At 42.5% G+C, this 18,594-nt stretch overlaps 1 protein-coding gene and 1 non-coding gene across 2 annotated transcripts in view; both read right to left on the minus strand.

The window, feature by feature from the left end:
- Positions 1-18,594, minus strand: part of PLEKHG7 (pleckstrin homology and RhoGEF domain containing G7) — a 53,219-nt gene that overhangs the window by 15,210 nt on the left and 19,415 nt on the right. Inside the window, 9 exon segments of the mRNA XM_025881219.2 lie at positions 556-792; positions 2,812-3,031; positions 3,767-3,828; positions 6,793-6,894; positions 7,960-8,063; positions 12,605-12,740; positions 13,569-13,605; positions 13,607-13,662; positions 17,995-18,041. Coding sequence (XP_025737004.2) covers positions 556-792; positions 2,812-3,031; positions 3,767-3,828; positions 6,793-6,894; positions 7,960-8,063; positions 12,605-12,740; positions 13,569-13,605; positions 13,607-13,662; positions 17,995-18,041 — 1,001 coding nt within the window.
- LOC112832110 (U6 spliceosomal RNA) lies at positions 7,605-7,711 on the minus strand. The gene has a single exon (XR_003210104.1). It is a non-coding gene; the product is annotated as a U6 spliceosomal RNA (small nuclear RNA).

An 18,594-nucleotide genomic window follows, 5' to 3' on the forward strand; every position in this document is an offset into this window, starting at 1 on the left:
CCAAATGCCAAGTTAAGTTCCTTGGTTGGTTTCCTATGTTGGTTTCCACTGTAAACCTACTCATGCCAAACATTTTTTGAATTAAGAATTAGTATTTAACATTTGTTTTACTGAAGATTTTGGGTTGTGGGGAGGGGGTCAAATACACAGCCCACAGCCCTCCACCATCTTTCTGGTTCCATTCTCTTCTCTGAAAGGAGAGCTCTTTCTCTCTCTTACCCCTGAACTTCCCCCCACTTTCTCTCCCAGCCTCATGCTTAGTGATTTGTGCTCATCTTTTAAAGTTTGACCATATTTGTGGGGTTCTCATCTATCCACCCTAATAGTTTTATCAAAATTATTTCTTCTGAAAACATTCAGGGCGCATTCCTCACAAGAATTCTGCCAGACATGATCTTTCCCACTTCCCCACAGACAGATGGCAGGTCATGAAGGTGAGCACACGGGTGCGGGGTGGATGGAGCTCTAGGAGCCAGGCTTCAAGGCTTGCTGAGGGACCACCTTCCCTTCTCTGTATCTCAGATTTTTTCTCTTTTGGAAAATGGTGGAAGGTACTAGATCACCTCCATCCAGCTCAAAACAGCTGTGGTTCTCATCAAGGCTGGAAACGATGGGGAAGGAAGCAGAGACTGCAGGTGCAGGAAGGCCGGGGGTAGAACTAGTGGAAAGAAGAGGCATGTGGGGGGTGGCAGGCTGGGGGCCTTCGTCTGTGGCCTTTGTGGCTGATTCCCATGCTGATTCACTGGCAGCTGCATTCCAGCTGGGGTGGCTGGGAGCTCCAGGAACGATTTCCTTAAAGCACAGGCCATTGCCCCAGATTTCCATGCCTCAGGGGACAGCTCTGGCTGCCAGCACCCACTGGTATTCAGGGTAAGTATAAAAACATCCAATCCCCCGCCCCCCAAAAAGAATAACGATCAGGCAAGAAGCATCAGTGATAAACAATTTAGTCAAAGATACAGTCAGGGATAATTGGAAGCTTTTAGAGTTTTGAAAGGCCTCAGAAAAGAGAAGATATTTGATGATTCTCAAAGTAACTCTTAAGTTTTTCTTTCATCTCCCTATTGGCTTTATTTTTTTTTTTAGGTGCATTTGGGAAGAAAAAACCATCTCTTTCAAGAAAGATTGGACATAAAAGGCCTTTTCATGGATGAGTCCAGATCAACGGAGGCCGCTTTTGTTTTATAAGTATCCAATGTGTTTAGGGGAACAGTGAAAGGAATTCAGGGCCCCAGACAAAAAGCATTCTTCTCATAAATCTGTCTTGGGGGCCATAGCACTGGGCTGGGCAGCCAGCGTCTGTGGAATCTTGGGAAATTTACGGAAGCTCCCTAAGCCCCATCTGTGAAATGCGGAGAACCAGAGCGACTATCTTGTCAGGTTGCTGAGGGGTTTTGATGAGCTAATCTACACAAAGTGCTCAGAAGAGCATCTGGCGTTTCTCAAACACTCAGTCTACGGTAGGTAGAGCCCTTAGCCTTTGTTTAGTTGAAACACACAAACAGACCTTGCATGAAGTTCCCAGCCTCTTTCTCTGTCTCTTCCTAACTGTCTAGGAAAGAGCACTGACGGACTCCTATCAGTGTTCGCCACCAGAACGTGCAGCCCCATGTTGCACGGAGGGTAAATTCATCCCACTGCCTTCATCCCCCAGGTCCAGGCAGCCCATAGCATGACCCAGCTTTCAGTTCTCCAGCCACGTTGTTTAGATCAAAACAGATTAGGAGAACGCACGTCAGGTCCAGACAGGATTGTGTCTGCCCTGAATGACCGTATCTTCCAGCAGGTTGCCTCATTTGTCTAAGCTCCTGAAAAATGAGGATCATGTCAGATCTCACAGGGGGATTATAAAGACAAAGAGATCATAGATGACCAGCAGGCAGCACAGTGCCTGGCCATCACCAGGGCTAGAGAAGGAATCACCTTTTCACCTTTATTATTACGATTATATAATTATTATTATGTATTATAATTATTACATGTTATAAGCATTATGTTTATAATCATTATATTTATTGTATATATTAATAATATTATTATTAACTATCAGTGATGATGCTTTTGTTCTGTACTATGGGGCTATGGAGGGCAGGTGCACCTTCCATTCCTGCAGAGCATCCCCCTGATTCCTCAGCTTTGTCTCATGATGCTAACAGCTCCCCAGCAATGGGAAATTGCCCTGAAGACTTAGAAATAGTTCTGGTATGAAGAGCATTGAATTTTTGTTTGTTTGTTTCCTGAAGACCTCTATCCAGGTACTTTTTGGCCACCTACTGGCCATGTGGCCTTGTAAAGTCACATAATCTTTCTGAGCCTCAGGAACATATGGGGACAATGTAATTACCTTCATAGTTTGGTGCTAAGGAGTGAAAGAGACGTTTGAGCAAGTGGCTGGTAAAACATTGTGCATTGTAAAAGTATTATATGTTATCATTACAACATGGCACCCCCTAGTCCTTTTCCCTAAATATCTCCGGGACTATACATATTTCATAGGTAAATGTAAACCAACTGATATGGGGTTTTCCACAGTTACTTGAAAGCAGTGGCTGAGCTTGGTTTAAATTAATCTCTGCCTTAGCCTGGAAGGGAGAGCAATGGGCCTGGATCCTCCCCAGTTTGGGGGCCTGGCCAGGAGTCCAATCCCTCAGCTTCCAGGGAAAACTTTTGCAACAGCATTACTCATTCGTTTGGAAATCTAATGAACTTTCAGTTTGAGTAGCAAAGTAAACAGGCTGAAAGGCTGAAGCTACAAAAATGGAGCCAAGTCTCTTCCCAAAGATCATTCCTCTTTTCTTGGCCCTGCCACACCCAGGCTTTCTGGCACCTCCGGGCCACGGCAAAGGTGCGCTGATTCATGGTGAAGTGTTTGGGAACTATGGCAGCCTTCCCTCCCATGCCTCTGAGGTGATGCTCTGGCAGGGGCTTCTTGCAGGTGCAGGAAAGAGCTGGTTTTCTGGAAAGGCTGGGGCCATTTTCTCTGGATCCTACAGAAGGGCTCTGGCATGATGCTGAAAAGGTACAGTTCAGGCTAAAGAAATATCAAAAGTTGGGGGTGGGAGTCAAAGGAACTAGGGAAGTCAGGGAAGATCCTTTCCAGTTTCTCTAATTAGCAAATGATTAAGTGCCCCAGCAGAAATTCCTTGTGGTTCTGATGCTTTGGACCCATAGTTGCCATGTTGTCCAACTCCAGGAGCAGCATTTACTCTGTGCTCCGTGATGTGCTCTAGAGGCCTCCATTCCCATAGACTACAGTGTAAATGTGTAACCTCCAGGCTTTTGTGCAATAGGATTTTCCTGAGACCAAATCCTACAAAAGCCAAACTTCTGGTCACAAAGCCTTGGTTCTTGTTCTATTTTCTCCTTGCAGTGTGCCAATTTCTTCCACAAACAAACCAATGAACAAATCAAGTATTTTTAAGCCCTACCCAAATTTCAGGAAAGATGATCTTATGTTTCCACATGTGCACCATTTAAAATTCCTAAATGTGCAGCGGACACTTCTCTTTCTCATCACCTTTACTATGAGCTCGGACAGTGAAAACTGAGTCACCATTATCAGGCAAGAGCTGTGACCGTGTGGATGGAAACAGGTCATCTTCACGATGAACATTTTTTAAACAAAAATGGTATTCCCACCATAAATAGGTAACTCCTCAATAAACCAACCTCCCCCTGCCCCTCATACTTAAAGAAAATTTTACTTAGGACATCTTCGTTTAATTCACCCTTTGTTTCTGTTTATGCTTTATTGAGACCTACCTACCCTGCATGGGTCCTGATCACAAAGATCGATCTGGATTTCAGCTCGTGTTGGTTGATGTGAAGCTGGCGTCAGAAGTACATGATTAAAGTAACAACATTTAACTCTTCATCAGTCCTCCAAATTATTCATAAACTTAATTCTCCTGCTGGTTTCTAAAAATACAGTGTTAAACTTGGGGGCACCTCATTGTTCTTGTAGAAAATCTGATGAAGAGTTAAATGTTGTTACTTTAATCTTGGAGAACTTTAATCTGGCCTTAAACCTACTACAATGACTTCACATGTGTAAGCCATCTCAAGTTTATTTTCGAATAAGGCAGATGGCCAATCCGTACTCATACGTTCACATATGTAAGGGTCAAACTGAGCACACACACACGACGCGCCACCGACTCAGGAAAGCCGATCTTAGGAGAGAGTTACTCTTCTCTCGTCGCCAATGCTTCTGCCTCCTTACTGGGAGACACTCTCTTCAGGATTCCATAGCACCTACCATGTTGCTAAACCTAAGGACTCCTTGATAGATTTATTGATTAAAATAATGAGTAATGGGTCCCACCAAGGGATTTCCAATAGTGTCATAATGTGATGGAACGAGAGAAGGCAGGCACACGTGCTTCCTGCTAACAGGACTACTACAGTGTGCTGAGAAAGCAGATACAGCCTAAAAAGCCACTAAAGGAGGTGACAGTAGTGAAGGCAGAGATAACAAAAGCCCAGAAAACTATTTTGTGGTAGGACCTCAGAGCACAAGATGAGGACAAGATGCGAGGGGGAGAAAGGTCAAGTTTCGGCTCCAGCAAGAAGTAAGCAGGGGGCTCTGATCTCTGGGCAGGAAAGGCCTGGAGATAGAAAGCAGGCCTTCTCAGAGGGCACTGAGATGCTTGACAAATGCCATGACCAAGAGGCAAGTGTTGAGACCTTGAAGAGTCAGGCTTAGAAATCCAGTTCCTTAACACATTAGCTCTGTGACCTTGGCCAATTATCTGACTTCTCCAAGCCTCCTTTTCCTTCTCAGTGACTCACGGAGATGGCTCATGTGTGATTAACAAACGCCCCAGTCTTCCCCCAGGGAACTTCTTGTGAGGCGCCATGGTGTTCCTGTTTATTCAGTTCCCCTTCCGGGGGAGGATTACAGGTTCCCACTTTACTGACAGTGAGTTTGGCCATGTGACTTTCTTTGACCTCTGAAGTGTGAACAGCCATGCCAGGGGTTGCTTTAGGCAGAAACCCGAAGAGTCAGTGAGGGTTCTGCCCTAATCTCTTATGTCTTTGCCATGAAGACTGGTAACATTCCAGGGGGTGGCTGCTCCCTCAGCATGGCTCCCAGAGCAGGGACGCCGAGCCACTGAGATTTGGGGGTTGTTACTGGGTACAAAAATGAATTTAACCTGATTGATATAGGACCACTTAAATTTAGGAAAAGCTTTTACAACCCATCTTTGCCCATTTGTAACATAATATGAAGCATTCCCATGTGGGCTATATTACAGATTTTGAGTAAAGAGTCTATTAATGCCCCATGCTTTAGTAGGCTGTAAGTGCTCTTATGCTGTGGTCTGAATATTTGTGTCCCCTCAAATTCATATGTTAAATACTAACACTTAATGTGACAGTATGCGGAGGTGGGCCCTTAGGAGACTAGGTTATGAGGGTGGAGCCCTTGTAAATGGGATCAGTGCCTTTATAAAAGATGTTCCAGAGAGATCTCTGGCTCCTTTGGCCATGTGAGGATACAATGGGAAGTCTGTGATCTAGAAGAGGACTCTCTCCTAACCATGCTGGAACACTAATCTCAGACTTCCACCTTCTGGAACTATGAGAAATGCATTTCTGTTGTTCAAGACCTGTCCACTCTGTGATATTTTGTTACAGCAGCCTGAGCAGACAAATACAACTTAGGTGTTTTGATGAGAAGTTGATATTTCTCTAGACTGTTTACTAAAAACTGAATTTAAACATCTTCTGAAGGATTGAGAAATCCCGAGATTTTTATCTAATTCCCAACACACTACATTCTTTCCCTTGTTTTTCGAAGCATTTCTTATTCAAATCTGTTTTCAAAGTTTACCAAAGATCTCCTTACTTTCACCTAATTTCATGCTTGTTTCACCTTATTAAATACTGCTTCATCTCTCACCTCGACCATCATTGCCTCCCAAAGAATTTCCTATCTGTAACTACCTCGCCATCTGCCCCAATCTTGAAGCTTTTTCATAATAACTCTGTTCCTTTCTCTCCAGTATTTATCTCAACTTGATTATATCATTAACATCATTATTGGATCAATTTCTCCCCCACTGGACTGAAAACTCCCTCAAACTAGGGATTGTGTCTAACTTTGCAGATTAGCGTGCACAGGGTTTCAGCCCTACACCTAAGCACTTAGTAAGTGCTCAATACATTTCCATCTATGGTTTTTTTTTTTGTTTGTTTGTTTGTTTTGAATGGCTTGTAAAAATTAAAATCTTGCTCCGTGAGGGTAGGGATTGGGTTTAAAAGGTCAAAGTAAAAAAATGGGGGAGGAGGTCTAAATATTTACTCAGGAAATAAATAGGATTTATCATACCAGAGGTGTAGGTTCTCCTCTCTTCTTCTCCTTCCATACAGAAGTCTTATTAAGGGTGTTGATCAATGTGAAGGTTTATTTTGTTCCTTTCTGAGAGCCTGGCACTTCGTTAGAAGAATAAATGAACCATGTAATTAGCCTCACAAACCGTTGCCATGAATATTGCTTTAAGTTGAAGTAATTTTTAAAAACAGACTTGGAAACGATGTTTCCATGCATGCAGAATTTTGTGTTCATAAAACCCACACAGGAGAGGTGACAGTGGCAAACAGAAGCAGCAAGTTATTCCGGAAAATGTTTACTGGCAGAGGAAAGGATGTCTCCTTCGTGGGAGGGTGCTCATGGAACGTTTTCAGGCACAAGAGCGCACATGCACTAAATCAAGTAGACGTAAACAACTCTCCTGGGAGGTGGGTGAATTTATTGCATGGAGCTGGGTCGTCCCAGAAGGATTTTACCTTTGTGAGCTCAGAAATGATATCCATCGGCAGTGAGGTCTCCGTAGGCTTGGCATAGGCCTTGATGATGCTAGAAAGACTGTTCACAAAACCAAAGCTTGTCTAGGGCCAGGAAGAAAGAAAACAAGAGTAGGCACCCTTCTGGGGGTAAGGAATCAAAAACTGATGATCTTCGAATATTGCTCTTACAGATGTTTTCCATTTCTTTCTTTTTTTTTAAATTTTTTAAGATTTTTTTTTTTTATTGATTTATTTGACACAGAGAGAGAAACAGCTAGAGAGGGAACAAAGCAGGGAGAGTGGGAGAAGCGGGCTCCCAGCTGAGCAGGGAGCCCGATGCGGGGCTCGATCCCAGGACCCTGGGATCATGACCTGAGCCAAAGGCAGACGCTTAACGACTAAGCCACCCAGGCGCCCCCAGATGTTTTCCATTTCGAACTTATCTTCTGGCAAAATTCAAAGACTTCTTTTTCTCCACTCTCCAATATATATTTTCTTATAAGTGTGTCTTGTAAATAAATTCTTGTTGGCATCTCTCTTCCTTTTTAGAAGGAAGATATTATTTATTTATAATATATGTGAGAAAAGGACATTTATTTGAAAATAAATATTTATGAAGATGATGGAGATCTTAAGAACGTGTTTAACTTTTTTTTTTGTATTCAGCATTATTTATTGAGGAAATTCATATATTCCAAATTGCTTATTGAGTTCTCCCAGGCACCAGGCACTGTTTTAGGTCTTCTGGATACAGAAGTGAACCAGAAGGATTCCTGAGTAGATTCTAGATGTTCCAGAGCTTGTATTGTAGAAAAAATATGGAATGCTTCACAAATTTGTGCATCATCTTTGTGCAGGGGTCATGCTAATCTTCTCTGTATGGTTCTAGTTTTAGTATGTGTGCTACTGAAGCAAACACTATGTTTACTTCTTAAATGGCCATAGCGAGATGGGAAATGCTACTGAAGGCCCACTAATATCTGCAATCTATTGGAAAGATGTCAATGGACATTTACATTTCCTGCTTATTAACCCGATCTCCTGATCATGAGATTATATGGGAAGGGAATATAGAACACAAGCCACAAGAATAGAATAAGCATACATTTTATGATCCTCTGGTGAATTTGAAAACATGGCTACTGGAATCTTCCCACTATGACTCACCTGACTCAACTCCTTTGGGTTTGCAGAAAGTCTCCATACATCCACAACCAGGAGATATTCATGAGTTTGTAGATATTTTAATGTATTCATGAAGATCTTTTCAAAAAACACACATTACCTTCTATTTTCCAATTTTGAAACTTGCCCTTTGCAAGAACATTAAACATCAACCTCCTGAGTATAACTTTACAAGACAATGTAGAAATCAACATTTTCAAGGCTTAGGAATTTTTCTAAATACAAAATAATGACATTTAGGCCCCATAGGACATATGGGAAATGAGCCATTCTGTACAAAGTCGCTATTGCTTGCGTGAGCCCTCACAATATTCCTGTTGGACATAATCTGTTCAGATGGGCCTTCTCAGCTTCCCCGGGGCCAAAGAAATCTCAAAGGTTCTCTTCCTGCAAATGGCACTAACTTGAGACCAAAACAACATTCATACTGAGTTCTCATTTATTCCTTCCTCTGCAAAAGACCCAATTATCTTGTACATTCAAGAAATTAAAAATAGACACTAATGAGTTGATATCTGATAACTGGGAAGATGTTTAGATTTGGGTAAAGGCATTAAATATTGATGAAACATTAAGGGAGTCTTTATGTTTTTATTACTTGATCTGATGCTTTTATACAACAGGAAAACTGCAGCAAGTCAAGAAGGAACTATAATTGTCACAGATAACCTGCCCTCATTCTATAAACTAGAGATCAGTTTATTGAAACAGGCCTATTTTGTAGAAATACGATGAAGCATTCAAAGGAACCAATTATTTCAAGGAGTTTAGGTGTGAAAAACTGGAGTTTAGACCATCAATCTTCTCCAGTTTCCACTTCCATATGTTAATGCAATGAATGTTTCTAGAACTTGCATCAGAACCACCTAGAGACCTTGTTAAATCAGAGATTAGTGCCAACCCCCTAAATTTCTGACTCATAGGTCTCTGATGGGGTCTGAGAATATTCTTTTTACTTTTCTTTTTTTTTTTAAGTAGGCTCCACGCCCAGTGTGGAGCCCAATACAGGGCTTGAACTCATGAGTTGAATGCTTAACTCACTGAGCCACCGAGATGCCCTGCGAATATGCATTTTTAATAAGTTCCCAAGGGATTCTGATGCTGCTGGCCTAGGGACCCCACTAAGAGAACCTCTGACTTAGAGCTTCCCCAAGTCCCATGTACGCCCTGATTTTCTTGCACTTCACAGATATACCAGATTTTACAAATTGAAGATTTGTGGCAACCCTGTGTCGAAGCAAGCCCATTGGTGCCATTTTCCAACAGCATTGACTCACTTTATGTCTCTGTGTCACATTTTCACAATTCTCATATTTCAAATTTTTTCATTATTATTTATTTGTTATGGTGATCTGTCATCAATGATCTTTGATGTTAACTATTGTAACTGTTATAGGGCTCCACAAACCACACCCATATAAGATGGTGAACTTCATTGATAAATGTTGTATTTGTGTTCTGATTGCTCTACTAACCAGCTGTTGCCCATCTCTCTCCCCTTCTCCTCAGGCCTCCCTATTCCTTGAGACAATATTGAAATTAGGCCAGTTAATAATCTTACAATGGCCTTTAAGAGTTCAAGTGAAAGGAAGAATCAACTGATGTGACAAACTTCATTGTTGTCTGATTTTAAGAAATTGTCACAGCCACATCAACCTTCAGCACCCACCACCCTGGTCAGTCAGCAGCCATCCACACTGAGGCAAGGCCCACTGCCAGCAAAATGGTTCTGACATACTGAAAGCTCAGATGGTGGTTAGCATTTTTCAGCAATAAAGTATTTTGAAATTAAGATATGACCATTGTTTTTTAGACATACTGTTATTCCACACTTGATGGACTATACTAGAGTGTAAAGATAAATTTTATAGGCACTGGGAAACCAAAAAATTCATTTGACTTCCTTTATTGCGATATTCACTTTGTTGTGGTGGTTGGGAACCGAACCTGCAATCTCTCTGAGGTATGCCTATGGTATTGGTTGTCTGGAAATCTGGCAATATCCAAGTATTTAAAAAACATAATTGTAAGAAATAGAAGTCATTGCTACAGATAAATTGGGAAAATTTAGAAGAAATAGTATTTCTGCTATAAGATTTTTCGCTTTATAGAAAATTTGGCCACTTAAAAAGATACCGAGTCCTCTGCTATATTTATTTTACCAGTTGACTTAAAAAAAATATAAGTAACTCTGGGAAACTTGTATTGATTGTGCACAGGGAGATACATTTACATACACTGGGACATTTGAAAATAAATAAACTCAAATTGGCCTTTTTTTAAAAAACAGAAAATGCTAGTTTGAAAAGCTTGTGCAGCTTACAGTGGGATTAAAAAATTCTGATGCTGTTTATCTGGGCAAGGAAGGTAGTATCAGCCAGAGGGTTAGTGCTCCATAGTGAATGTCTATTGGATACCACCCAGCTTCAGTCCTTCCCTTCCCTAATATTTTCTGCTTTTCACCTCAGTATCTACTCTTCCCCATGCCTTGCATGTGCCATGTATCAAGGTGTCCTTACTCATAGGGATGTGCTTTGATTGCCTTAAACCAGTTAGCACTTTCCTTCCTTATCAGAGTAGTTAGTTCAGGAGAGGGCATGTGACTGATGCCAGTGCAATCAGCATGAAATCAAGACATTGGTTATGAATGCTGAGAAGAGGTCCTCTCTCTCTCTCTCTCTCTGCCTCAAGGACAGCAGCCATCCTGTGACTACAACAGAAGCCCACCATAGGATGAGGCTGATGCCATGGAAGCCATAGATAAAAGATGGAAAGAAATTTTTGTCCTTGGTTTTGAGTCCTTTGATCAAACCAACCTTGAACTCTCTACCATCTGTGGACTCAACAGCCACATGGGCTGCTAAAATCCTACGTCACTTAAACTCGTTTTCTGTATCCTAATACATATCATCTCTAATTCTCAATTTCCTCACTGTCTTTGTAGTTTAAATTTTGCTGATAAAGTACTTAACATTGTGACCGACACAATCAGTATTACTCACAGAAGATATTAACTGACGTGTGTATAGCACCTGAGAGATTTCAAAGAAAACGAATCTGATTATCGCAGTGATGAGATGTTATGAGATAGCCAGAGATGGTGTTGTCATCCCTCTTTTATAGCTTAGCACAGAGATTGTTAAATGACAGCCTGTGGGATCAACCAGGCCTGCTACCCAAATAATGTTTTATTGTAATATACCAATGCACCACATTATTTCTCTCTCTCTCTCTCTCTCTCTTTTTTTTTTTTTTTTTTTTACAAATTATCTATAGCTTCTTTGGCACTGCAGCAGAAGAGCTGAGTAGTTGCAATAAGGACCACATGGCCTGCAAAGCCTAATATATTTACTGTCTGGACCTTTATGGAAATGTCTGCCAAACTCTGGTTTAGGAAATGGAGGACTAGACTTTCCCAAGGTCAAAGTCAGAGGCAGATCCAGAGCTTGAACCCAAGTCTCCCAACACAGTGTTTCTTCTGTGTAAGAGTAGCCAGAGTTCAAAAGCCTTATTGGCAGAGGCAACCTTGCGGCCATGAGGCTCCTCCTCCCTGCAGTCTTGGAAGGCAGCTGCTCCTTGCCCATTCTTTGCCTGTGGTTCTTCGGCAAGGAATTCTCTGCTTGGAACTGCACTCGATCAGGGCTGCAGCCCTGCACCACCTCAGGGGCACCATTTCCCCAGCAGACATCACAAATATGCTGTGTAATCCAACCCCACTGCATTACATGTGAATGGTTGCCCCAGACATCTGTGACTACGGCCCGACGGTTGCTAAGAAGCATTTGTGGGACACCTGGGTGGCTCAGTCGGTTAAGCGTCTGTCTTTGGCTCAGGTCATGATCCCGGGGTCCTGGGATTGAGCTCCCCATGGGGCTCCCAGCTCAGTGGGGAGCCTGCTTCTCCCTCTCCTTCTGCCTGTCCCTCTCCCTGCTCATACTCTCTCTGTCAAATAAACAAAATCTTTAAAAAAAAAAGAAAGAAAGAAAAAAAGAAAAAAAGAAGTATTTGCTTGGCATTGTCCATGAGGGAATGAGAGCTCCAAAAGAGGGAGCTGACCAAAGATGGGACGGGTGCTTTGAGGGTGGTTGTGAGCTCCTTAACCCTAGTAGTGTGTGAACATGGGGTGAAGATAAGGTAGAAGAGGATTCATACTCAGATGGGGAGCTGGACTAGTTTACTTAGAAGATCTTACCCAAACCTGAGAGGCCATGTTTTAAAAAAAGAACAAAGAGACAACCAAGCAACAGAGAAACAAAAATAAATAAGTGCAATTTTCTTAAGATCCCCTGAAAGAAGGGACCCTCCCCTCAACTTCCTTTTTTTTTTTTTTAGCATGGTGGGAGAAAATGAGTCCTCAGAGTCAAATTAATATTTTCCATCTGCTACAAAACTGAAAGCCAGCATTACCATCTTAAGAACTAATAAATTGGGGGTCCCCGGGTGGCTCAGTCATTAAGCATCTGCCTTTAGCTCAGGTCATGATCCCGGAGTCCTGGGATCGAGCCCCACAATGGGCTCCCTGCTCAGCAGGAAGCCTGCTTCTCCCTCTCCCACCCCCCCTGCTTGTGTTCCTTCTCTCGCTGTGTCTCTCTCTGTCAAATAAATAAATAAAATCTTAAAAAAAAAAGAACTAATAAATGGTCCAAGAAATAAGTGCATTTACTTGTGAAGAGTTCCCACATGGTCTCTCGCTGCTTTCTCCAGTCTAATTGGTCGGTGGGAAGTTTTTGATGTGTTTCCATGACTTCATTCCAGGTTTTATCCTGTACATGGGAGAAAAGAGAGAACAAAACCTTTCCACCTCGGTGAGTTGACTTGCAGTACAGCAAGAACAGGCAATTTCCAAAACCATGGTTCCCACCGCAGACCCTTGGCATCCCTCTTGCTAGTGGCTCCTCAAGCTACTCAAAGCACAGAACTTACATATAAGTTAGAAATAAGTTTCCTCTCTCTGTGTGACTTTGAGATGCCATTTCCTCTGGATGCAAAGCAATGGGCTGCACAGCATACATACATTGCTTTTTGTTTAAAAGGAGAAGAAATTCAAATCAATGTTTTGAATTATGCTTCAGAATTTCATGAGCCTTTTTCAGTTAATTGCAAAAAAAAAACAACAACCAAAAAACAAAACCAAACCCCCACAAAACCCCTCAAAACCAACCCCCCCCAAAACCCTCAAAGAACTCCAAAACCAGAACTGGGCACTCTGATCCAGGTTCCACTGGCCATGCCTGCTGAAATGAACTATTGAAGAATCATGAAATAAGAGTTTTAACATTTAAAGAGACCTTTAGAAGTTGTCTTACTGAAAAAGACCCAGACAGGTGACTAACGGTAACAGCTTTTGACATTTGTACTGGGCCTTCTGGTCTACAAAGTGCTCTTCTAGCCATTACCCTTGTTAAGGTAAAATCTCTTCCCTGGGCTTCAGCGTGCATCCGGGAGAGCAGACAGTGTTCCGTGCAGCCGCAGGGCTGTCTCCTGCGCTCTGCTGGTATTATGAACAAGGCAATAATCTGACAGCTTAAAATAATGACTACCACAACAACCAAAAGACGCCTTGCCATGGCAGCCAATGAGTTCTGAGCTACCTGAAGGCCGTGGAGCTCACGGGCTCTGAAGTCTATACTTGACAGAGGACAGGCAGCTTTCCGGATGGGATAGGCGCATGTGTTTGTCTTTGCCCTGTTTAAAGATCGTTAGAAACAGGACTTTAAACCCTGAATTCTTTAAGGTCACAACTTTAGTGGCCTCAGTATCTCCCATTCATTCTCCAATATGCATGGGAACAGACTGCACATTTTGTCTATGAACCACTAACAGGTGAAAAGCCATTTCTGGACCAGGGTCTGACCCCCAGAACCACAGAATGTGAGACCTGGAGGATAGAAGCCAGTGAGGATGCCTAGAGCAAATGTCTTGTTTTACTTGCGAAAAGACAAAACTCCAAGGCTCAGGACAGTCATAGAGCAAACATAAACTTCAGTCTAGTGCCCGCCTTGTGGTGGGTGATGGACTGTCCTTCTCAATCCTAACTTCTCTAAATACTGGATCACAGCACCTTACCATCAGAGGTGCCTCAGATGTGTTAGTTCAACTCCTCATTTAGCAGATGACTAAATAAAGCCCAGACTGTTAAAGGCACTGCCCAACATGATAATTCTCTGCTACAGAATACCAGAATATTCTAGAAACTCTAGTTTCCTTAGAATGGAACCACCCACTTATTTTTGTTATAATTTTTATTTTCAATAATATTAGTTTTAGAAACCTGATTACAAAGGTTATTGCAGAAAATTTGAGAAACAAAGAAAAACACACAAAATCAGGACCCATAATCTCTATGCTTAGATAACTGCTGAAAACCTTTTTCTGATTATAAGTAATTTTGATGGTGTCGTATTTACACATCCTTTTGTAACTTGGCTTTTAAACTTCATATGTTTGACCTTTTTACATTTTTTTTTGACTCATTCAGTATTCTGTTGCAAAATCATGAATTGCCCACTTAAAGAGTTCATTTTACCAACTGAACCAGGAAGAAACTCTCATAACAATGTGGAAGGCTTTCTAAAATCAGCTTGGCTGTATTTCAAATAAGTGTTTACCATAGATAATTTTTTAACTTGTATTGTAGCCTCAGTCATGATGCATGGTGCTTGACGGAGGATCTAAGCAATTTGGTGGAAGTTACTCAACTTGATGGGTCATGAGCAAGAGAAAGCATGGATTATCTGCTCTTGTGTTTAGACGGCTCCCTGTGTAGCTGAAAGGAGACCTGTAATAGTTCTAGAATGTGCTCAGGGGCTGTGGCTGGTTTTTCTGGTAGGGTTATGGCACCAGAGAAAGAAATCTGTTAGAGGCTCATTAGCTTCTACATTAGCAAAGGAATCTTACAGCCAGCTGGAGGACTCCTACAGCAATTGGGACATATGCCTTTTGTTGATGTCTGAAACCATAGTGACTGCATGTTGTGGAAATTTGAAAAAATCAGCAGCCAGTTGGAAAATAAAGAAACCGAGACAATAGAAGCAGTGTTGGGGCTGTGGGAAAGTGGGCGCCAGCCCTCTATCTTGAGGGGCACTCACTGTTTCTTTCCATGGGTCTGACCAACCTCCTGACCAAAGCGCCGGGGGGACATACCAGTGAGGAGGGAGGGGACAGTCCTTCCAGAGGTCACATTAACTCTTTAGAGTAAGAGACCCATTGCTGGGGGCAATAATAACTAAGAGGTAGATGGGATGGCATTTGCAGGGGCCACTGGGGTCCCGGAACTGGAGCAAAATGGACACAGGTGAGTGTATACATTTTGGAGGGGTTGACAAAGATGGCATTGAATTGGTGAGAACAGGCATGGTTTTTCATAGAGCTCTGATGAAAGAAAGGAAAGAAGCCTGTCCGGGTCTGGTCGTGGAGCCCCGCATTTGGAGAAGCAGGGCAATGTCAGGATGGAAACAGACTCAGAGCCGGACTGTCTGGGACAGCTGAGGGCCAGTCCCCACCTCACCATTTAAAAGCGATGTGACCTCAAGCAAGCTATTCAACCTCTCTGAACCTTGGTTTACCCATTTGCAAAAGGGGGATAGTAAAGCAGTATGTTTATTAGATTCCTGTGGATTATCATTTCTAGAGATATGAATTCCTTGATAAATAAGGCTCAAAAGACGAAGGAGCAAGTAGACAGGTTGATTTTAAAAGGAAATATTGTATCCTTTTGAAAATGAGGCTTCAAGAAATGAATTTCCCTTCATTACGGAGAACATGTGCTGAAATGTTTTGTCATTCCACTAATTATTCTCTTTGTGAATCTTCACCGCTGCCTACCCATCTCCAACACTGTGCAAGCCATTTAGCACATTTTTTTTTTCTAATTTACATGTCAGTCCAACCTTCTTAAGAAGTGTGGCTGGGAATGGGAATGTTGGTGCATTAGCTATCTATCTAGCCCAGTGCTTGGCACGTATGGTCACCTAATGCATGTGGAGCATGCTGCTTCTTTAAGGGGAAAGATAGTTCTATTAAATCTAAAAATAGATTGGTCATCTTAGAGGAGTGCACTTGTAGGAGGATCCCTTCTTTATGTAGGTTTCTCCCTTCTGATAGCACGTTCTCTCTCCCTGGCAGCTCTTTGAGCTTCCCTGTTCAGGAGGAGAGCTGGTGGGAGATTCCCCTTCTCCTGGGACCTCAGGCCTGACTGGTAACCAGCCCTGCTTCCATTTATATGATGAAGGAGCCCAGGAAGGCAGTCTCAGAACTGCCAGGGAAACCATCAAATCGTGTCCCTAAAGAGGGGCAAAATGAGAGTGACCCGTGAGCAACAACCCTGGTGACAGATTTCTACTAGTTGTTTCTGATTTGAAACTTATAATGTCTAGGCTGTGTCCCTACAAACTGAATGTTTGGGTCCTCTCAAAATTCATATATGAAAGCCTTAACTCCCAAATGTGATGGTAGTTGGAGATGGGGCCTCTGGGAGGTAATCAGGTTTAGATGAGGTCATGGCAGGAGAGCCCCCATGATGGGCTCTGGGCCCTTAGAAAAAGAGGAAGAGACAGCAGTGTGCTCTCCCTCAGCCATGTGAGGATGCAGGGAGAAGGTGGCCACCTACAAGCCAGGAAGAGAGCCCTCACCATAACCCAACAATGCTGGCTCCCTGATCGTGGACTTCCCAGCCGCCAGAACTCTGAGAGATAAATATTTGTTGTTTGGGCCATCCAGTCTGTGGTAGTTTGTTATAACACTCCAAGCTGATGAAGACACTCATGCAAATTTTTATGCTTGAAAGAATTATGTGAAAGTCACTCATACATTCAGTTATGAGAACAGGTAGTTTTCCAAATCCTCACTAAAATCATACTACCAATAATATGGCCAGTTATTGATTGTTTGCCACATGCCCAGCTCTGGGGTAATCTCCACAAACATTATTTATCTCACTCTTTATGACCACTTTCTGAGGCTGGCAATATTACCATCCCCTCTTTTACAGGGAAGGACCTGACACTGAGGGAGGGTAACCCATTTGGCCAAGGTCACAGAGCAGTAATTGGAGCAGCATAGCCTGGAACCTCAGAGGGCTTTTGATTTGGCTACAGGACTTAAAAAAAATATATCAGTGTGTGTGTGTGTCCACAGATGACAGTGATTGGAGGCCATGTGGGCAGATTTTTTTAAAAAGATTTTATTAATTTATTTATTTTGAGAGAGCGAGCACAAGCAGGGGGAGCAGCAGACAGAGGGAGAAGCAGGCTCCCTGCTGAGCAGGGAGCCCAACGTGGGGCTTGATCCCAGGACCCTGGGATCATGACCTGAGCTGGAGGCAGACGCTTAACTGACTGAGCCACCCAGGCGCCCCCAAACTTTTTTTAATAGAATGAGGCAAAGCCACTACCTGTAAGGCCCTACTGCTCTGAGGGTTGCAGGTGTGTAGACACTGCGATGAAGTGTGTCTGAAGGAAAGTCTGGCTGGCAGCCCATCCTTGTCCTACGTAGGAAAGAATCAGGGTTCATTGATTTCGATTTATAACTCTTCAATAATTGATGGAACCAAGAATGAATTTTAAAAACCTCCTAGGACTAATCCAACTGGCTTTCCCAGAAATAGATGCATATTTGTGGAATTCGCTTCTGTAATATCTCATTAATTTTTCAGTGTTCGCAATGGGTGTGGCGCTGATCGCAAACTGGGGCATACGCTTGTGCAAGTTGGCTTCAGCGAGCGAGCTGCTTCCTAAGCTGTATCAAGTTACAAATTTGGAGTTGTAAAGCATCACAATATTAGGATTGCTTGTTTTCTTGCAAAGCTCATTAGCCACCAGCAATTAGCATCTTTTGCTGCACAAAATGGCGTCATTTGGCATGTTCTGCAGCCACTAGCATGGAGGGGATGAAATCATGTAAATGCCACGTGCCATCTGCTATCACGTAAAGGTAAAGTAGGATGAAGGGGCTCTTCAGCCATCTCTTAGTTTCTTAGCTACGAGAGGCTTAATTAAAACAAAAATGACAATGCGCAACCCTCAACACTCCTGTCTTGAAGAAAGGCCGTCTTGGCTTTTTGGATTCTGCTGAGTGAAATTAAAGCAAATATATTAGTACTTCAAGGAACTGGTGACAGATCATTATAGTGCTTTCCTGCTTTTTCAAATGAGCCCAACAGAATTTATCCTGCTTTAATTCTCTTCTTGAGAGTCACATAATGAATATTTATATTTATGCAGATGAGCAAATAAGGCAATGTCGCAACCTAAAAGTTGGCCTCCTATTGCTACTTCGAGGTGATATTGTCCTGCTTTTTTTTTAAATTTTTTTATTGTTATGTTAATCACCATATATTACATCATTTGCTTTTGATGTAGTGTTCCATGATTCATTGTTTGTTCATAACACCCAGTGCTCCACGCAGAATGTGCCCTCTTTAATACCCATCACCAGGCTAACCCATCCCCCTACCCTCCTCCCCTCTAGAACCCTCAGTTTGTTTTTCAGAGTCCATCATCTCTCATGGGTTCATCTCCCCCTCTGAATTACTCCCCTTCATTCTTCCTCTCCTGCTATCTTCTTCTTTTTCTTTTTTCTTAAAATATGTTGCGTTATTTGTTTCAGAAGTACAGATCT

Source organism: Callorhinus ursinus, unplaced genomic scaffold (genome assembly GCF_003265705.2).
Source record: "Callorhinus ursinus isolate GAN/ISIS: 27379988/994484 unplaced genomic scaffold, GSC_fseal_2.0 scaffold14, whole genome shotgun sequence".
NCBI lineage: Eukaryota > Metazoa > Chordata > Mammalia > Carnivora > Otariidae > Callorhinus > Callorhinus ursinus.